Source organism: Salvelinus namaycush, chromosome 4, assembly GCF_016432855.1.
Source record: "Salvelinus namaycush isolate Seneca chromosome 4, SaNama_1.0, whole genome shotgun sequence".
Lineage (NCBI taxonomy): Eukaryota > Metazoa > Chordata > Actinopteri > Salmoniformes > Salmonidae > Salvelinus > Salvelinus namaycush.
In genome coordinates, this window is record NC_052310.1 from 35377628 (window position 1) to 35383857 (window position 6230).

General features: G+C 45.3%; 1 protein-coding gene across 1 annotated transcript; it reads left to right on the plus strand.

The window, feature by feature from the left end:
• The first annotated feature begins 237 nt into the window (after positions 1-237).
• On the plus strand, positions 238-2023 carry LOC120045593 (cdc42 effector protein 3-like). Its single transcript, XM_038990494.1, has one exon. It carries the CDS (start codon positions 503-505, stop codon positions 1514-1516), a length of 1014 nt encoding a protein of 337 aa, XP_038846422.1. The 5' UTR covers positions 238-502; the 3' UTR covers positions 1517-2023.
• The last annotated feature ends 4207 nt before the right edge of the window (positions 2024-6230 follow it).

Sequence of the window (6230 nt, forward strand, 5' to 3'; positions counted from 1 at the left end):
TGAAGTGTAGATCATTATTGACAGATCAGTAAGGATTCTAGGAAGAAGTTGGAGAAATGTATAAATGTGTCAACAATGCGACTCAGTTTGTTATGTAAAATGTAACATTGACTCAAGCATCTTGGCATAAAAAATACCCCATATTTTACTAATAGACTAATAAACTGTGTTTTTTGGGGAAAACTGTATAAAATATCTGATCTCCTTTTGTTCTCTTTCTATCTTCAGAAAAGTGGCCTGTTGACCACTCTGCAACCTCATAGACAACACTGGTGAGAACTTGGACTCCTGCTCAACTTGGATTTCCTGATTAATGACACAAAGATCGAACCTATCTTCGGAGCAGGCAAAGACAACACAGCCGTTTCATTGAAAATGTAATTCCACCATCTCCGCAGGGAGACCTTGTGTTCAGTGTGAAGTTCTTCAGTAATCCTAACGTTCTAGGAGTGTTCTCCTCCCTTTGTCCTTTATCTCTGAGCTCTATTCGACAGTGACCACCATGCCTGCCAAAGCACCCATCTACCTGAAGTCCACCAACAGCAAGAAAGGCAAGAAGTGTCGTCTGAGGGACATCCTGTCCCCAGACATGATCAGTCCACCGCTGGGGGACTTCCGCCACACCATTCACATCGGTAAGGGCGGCGAGAGGGACGCCTTCGGGGACATGTCCTTCCTCCAGGGGAAGTTTGAGCTCCTGCCTGGGAAAGGTGAGGTGTTCCGTCCGCAATACGGCGTCCACAATGAGTTCCTGCGGGCCAACAGCGCATCTGATGCCCAGTTCACCGAGACGCCCTCTCCGGTTCTGAAGAACGCCATCTCGCTCCCTTCTATCGGGGGGTGCCAGGCCCTCACCTTGCCCCTCCTCTCCACCAATGTGTTCTCTATGCCCGTTAAGGAACCACTGGATAGCATGGGAGGGCGGGTTCCTACCCCTCCCCTAGGGGGCCCAGATGGGACTGATAAACTGGAGATTCTGGAGATGGAAACCCTGTTGTGTTCCCTTGAGGTCTTAAGCAGCAACCACACCAAACCTCCTACAGGGGTCACATCCAAACCAGACGTCCTGCTGGATCTGATAGAGAAACCAGAGAAGCCAAAGACAAAGAAAGTCTTCAAAAGCAATTATGAGAATTATAATATTGAAAACGGTTATGAAAAGCCTACACCAACCTATTACATTAACGGCAACAGCAATGGGACCTGCAATGGTAACGAAGGCTTCAACGGCAATGGCAACTGCAATGGCTTTGGAAGCTTTAACAATGACATTACCCTCTGCTATGAGAAAGCGCTCTCTGACTGCAATGGAGACTGGGTGGACAGGGACAGCGGGGTGGACGAGGGGCGCATTTGCGACATTGACTTTGAGTTCTGCAATGACAAGAGGGTGTCACAGGATTCCATCTCCTACATCACTGGTTCCCTTTTGTCACTTGAACTCGATTTGGGCCCATCCATTCTTGATGATGTACTCAACATCATGGGTGACCCCAAGGTAAAGAGCAGACCTTGAGCAATGCTAAGGCTAGTGAGTTGAAAGGGGAAATATAGAACTTAAGAGAGAACTAGGAGAAAAGACTCACAAACCTGTCAAAATATTGTCCATGGCATGTGGATATTATTGTGATGGAAATTAACTTCAGTATGCAGCGATGATTTTGTCCTTATTTTCTGAAATACATTTCTGTCTTAGCGTCCTTAGGGTTTCAATGCTTTTTCTGTTTGTGCGTTGTGCTACAGGCATGAGAGATGCATGCGCTGTTGAATTACAACTAAACCCCAGCCTATTTTGCAATCTATTTTAGTGTTTTTTTTTTAATGTTCTTATCCCGGTTTAAGCTGTAGATATAAAAAGATATGTGTTCTGAAGTAGTTATTGCGTTGATACACAATCTAAAGCTCTGTTCCTCAATATCTAAATATAATGCATCTTGGTGACTTTTAATGTGTTTATCAAAGCACTATTTTGTTTGTCACATGACCATTTTATTAACAAAACTACAAAGATCCTATGCATACTATACAGTGCTTGTGTTTTTGTTATATAGCGTTAATAAATAAAATGTGTCCTTTTTCCCCCTAAGTTTTTTCAAAAGAGTGAAATCATTTGTGATTCAGCAGAGTTGTATCCTTGGTGGTATGAGAACTTTCAGAGGAAAAGACAGAGGTTTGAGATAGAGCGTAAAGGACGACAGGCCTGCACAGTACAGTATACTTCAGTACAGGTAAAAAGCAAGAAGGCGTGAGGAGAGAGATGCCAAACTGAAACAGACCGAGACAGTGGAAAAGAGAGAAGAAGGACAGAATGGCTTTTTTCTCTCGCCTTCTGGCATTCTTTACATTCTCCTTCACTGCCCTGCGGTGGGAGCACTTGTGGGAGGGCACTCCTTGATCTGCTCAACCAGGCGCCTGCTCCTTTTGTTTGCGTGCGGATGGCACAAGCAGAGGAGGGGTCTTTAAAATTCCCTACATTCCACCAATGGAGCACATGCATCTAGGAGCGGGCATATATCAGCTGTTTAGAGTTGAAGGGGCTTTAAACCCACCCATCAATCAGTGTATAGTGGCGTTGGGATTGTAAAAATCTCTCCGCCTACCCACAGGCAAACTATGTTCAGTACAAAGAGATGGATGGCCACTCACCTCTGTCTAGCTACAATAAAGGAGGTGTTGGCGTAGCAGTGTTGAGGCAACAAGGGTAAGTCTGAAAGGGTAAGGCAGCTGTAATTACCAACACCTGTACCCTCTTAACCACCGCCCTCTCCCCCTTATATACAATCCTCATCCCCATCCTCCATCTCCTCTTATGGTCTCTGAGTGGTCACATGCAGGCTAAGTGTGCCCCCCACCGTGTCCCATTAGATGTCTTAAGAACCAGCTATGGGGCCACTTTAACCGGCATAGGACCCCTTCAGAAAACACAGATAAGGCCAGCCACAATAATACCCCTGCGGAACATTTTTCACAAGCTACATCCCGTTCCCAAATGATTGTGTTTGTTTTAGAAAGTTCATTTCGCATGCGAGTTCTGAGTTCGGTTTGCTTCCATTTTTGTAGAGGAATAACTAGAGGTGATAAACCTCCACCAAATGGTTGGGAGACCTCAATATGTCCGTGAACAACAATGTAAAACCTGGCCTGGGGCGGGCATCTCGTGCTTGGCTGAACCAGGTGCGAGGAGGAACAAATCCCGCCGCCCGTCATGCAAAATGAAGGTGGTAGCTAGCAGATGCCCTGACCAGTGGAAATTCCTTGGATGAATTTGAAAGAGTTTTGCATATGTCACTTCTGTAGTTTCGAGCACAACTTCTGAGCACTGACTAGTAACGGAAATCGTGCTGCTGAGGAAGAGGTCATGACTGTGTTCATACCTGTAATGGTACATCATTGAGTTGATGACAGTCTTCAGAGGACAGTTGTGTAACCATACATGTGTGGCTGTAGTATGTTGTGTAACACACTGCATGTACACAACATTAGGATCACCTTCCTTCCATATTGAGTTGCACCCCCTTTTGCCCTCAGAACAGCCTCAACTCATTGGGGCATGGACTCTACAAGGTGTCAAAAGCGTTCCGTAGGGATGCTGGCCCATGTTGATGCCAATGCTTCCCACAGTTGTGTCAAGTTGGCTGAATGTCCTTTGGGTGGTGGACCATTCTTGATACACACAGGACACTTTTGAGCATGAAAAAACCCAGGGCGTTGTGGTTCTTGACACAGTCAAACCGGTGCGCCTGGCATCTACTACCATACCCCGTTCAAAGGCACTTAAAGCTTTTGTCTTGCCCATTCACCCTCTGAATGGCACATTATAAAATCATAAAATCTTATTCACTACATTGTAAGATTTTTCATCTCAACTACAAGCCTCAGATAACCTGTACTGCCTGTCTCAATCCCCAAATTGCCAACTCTCTGTGCTGGTCTACCCAAAAATCATACAATACGAATAGAGAATGCAAGGGATTGTACTTCTTTGTATAGAAGATGGAAAATAGCCTTGTTGGACTGTGTTTTATGACCAGGGGGGTCCAGGGCCAAGGTCAGTTCCTGTTGACCTGGATCAACCCAGGGTTCAATTCTCTACGGCTACAGCTGCTATTCCTCAACGCCTATGTATGTCAGGCTTCTATCACGCACCAAATGGAAACATTTAGCATGTGATACACCCACAGACATATTACAAAATATAACAACATTCCTACTTATTTCTCACTTGCTTCTCTGGCTCCATCTTGAATTCACTGCCTGTTTTCCAGCTCAGACTCAATGCCTTTGAAATTCAATTACTACAAAGGTTTGGCCCAAACTTTGTTATTTTCCATGTTTTCACAGTCATTAGTGCTGGGAAAAAGGGACGGTTCTAATTGGTTTAGCCTTATAAGTGACACTCTAGAAGGAGAGAGAGGTGACGCGGGCGTCGGCAGACTCTGCACTTCCTTGTGCCCTGTAATTTCCCCTCCGTTGGTGTGTTGGTCAGTCGCTTGACAAAATCAGCAAATACTTAATTACTCAATTCTATTTTCTTTGACTTTGGTGCCGTGGGTTGGTGCCGGGGGTTGGCACTTTGGTGCCTGACGAAAAGGGAGGACCTTAACTGGGGAAAAAATATGTTTATTCACTTTCCTGTTACATGGAATTCTACTAGACTAAGCATCAAATCAAATCAAATCAAATTGATTTATATAGCCCTTCGTACATCAGCTGATATCTCAAAGTGCTGTACAGAAACCCAGCCTAAAACCCCAAACAGCAAGCAAACAGCAAGCAATGCAGGTGTAGAAGCATGGAAACACAAACAAATAAAGTAGTTCATAGCCATATTTTCGAAAATATTACACACTCCCTCCGGGGAGGTATTAGCCAAGATCATGGATCAGTAAGGTACCGTAAACATTCCACCCTAAGTTGAAGTGGCTAAACTATAAATATACTACTGAGCTTGTTTTCGCAAAGAATGTTCTCGTTCATCACGAGAGTTGATAAATCGTTCAGGTGTTTCTCAAGAAACTGTCTCTCGCTTCAACTACCCCAACAGAACATTTGAGATCATGGGAGTCCAGCTCTCACATGTTTCTGTTTCCTGGACTAAGGTGAAGCTGTCAGGTTTCAGGATGAATAAGCTTTGGCCCGTGGGCCAGGAGTGCCAAAGAAAGCAGAACTCAAACCCAGGCAAAGTTTTCCACCCCCGCTCAGACAGAGTTCGGAATAATGTATGCAGTGTCTTTCACATAGACGTGTTACTTATGGAGCCCCTCGTAGTGGTATTCGCACTAGGCAAATAGAGGGACATTTCCCTGCTCTCTGGCCCGCCGAGGAGAAAGCAGAGGCGCGGTCAGGAGGATAAAGGTATTCTTGTCTTCCCCTCACTGCTCTCCCACAACATCGAGCAAAACATGACCGCTTTCCGTCCACCCAGAAAGGAGGGCAAAAGTAAATGTCCTGCAAGGCTTATCATAAAAATAAATATGAGTCTTATTGTTGTTGCATAAGAAGGAGATATGATTTCTTGTTGAGGGAAAAAGTGAAGGGAATACCAGGTTTGATGCCTGGATTAAGCCCCCCAGCAATAAGTGGAGCTTTATGGGAACATTTATTTTGGGATGCTGTGCACAGAGGCAGGGATCAAGTGTTCTCCCCAAACCTGCTGAATCTGCCGCTTGGAATGGAACACAGCTCACCTTAGACAGAAGGGGGAACAAATGCGAGACCGTGGAGTACTTACTTTGCCTGAGGGGCACAAACTGTACGGTAGGAGAGAGTGACGCAGAGCAGACTACAAGCAGGCTCACACGCAGTTTGGTCCCCTGGGCCTGCATACTTCAGGTCTGCCGTGTTAACGGTTGTTTGCTACCGTTTCCATGGCGAGGGAGGTTCGTGTCTGCAGCACGTGGAGACTGAAGCTGAGGAGGAGGCAGAGGGCAAAGGTCAAGGATTGAAGCGCAGGACAGTGTCAGATCGTTGGGAGAATGATGGGAACAAGACGAGACTGTAGTACCTCACTGTGTGTTCAGCCCTCAGTCCTCACAACCCGTAAAGACGTTTATAACTGTTAGCTTGCATGTGGTTAACCCTAAAGGTCTGTGTTGGTGTCTTATTTTGAGAGGGAGAGTTTGTTAATTAACGTGTTACCACTGCATTTGTGAAGTTTGAACTTAGTGGACAACATAAATCGTAGGTAATGTAGAGTAATACATTAATGTACAGTACAGTAAAAGAGGCAT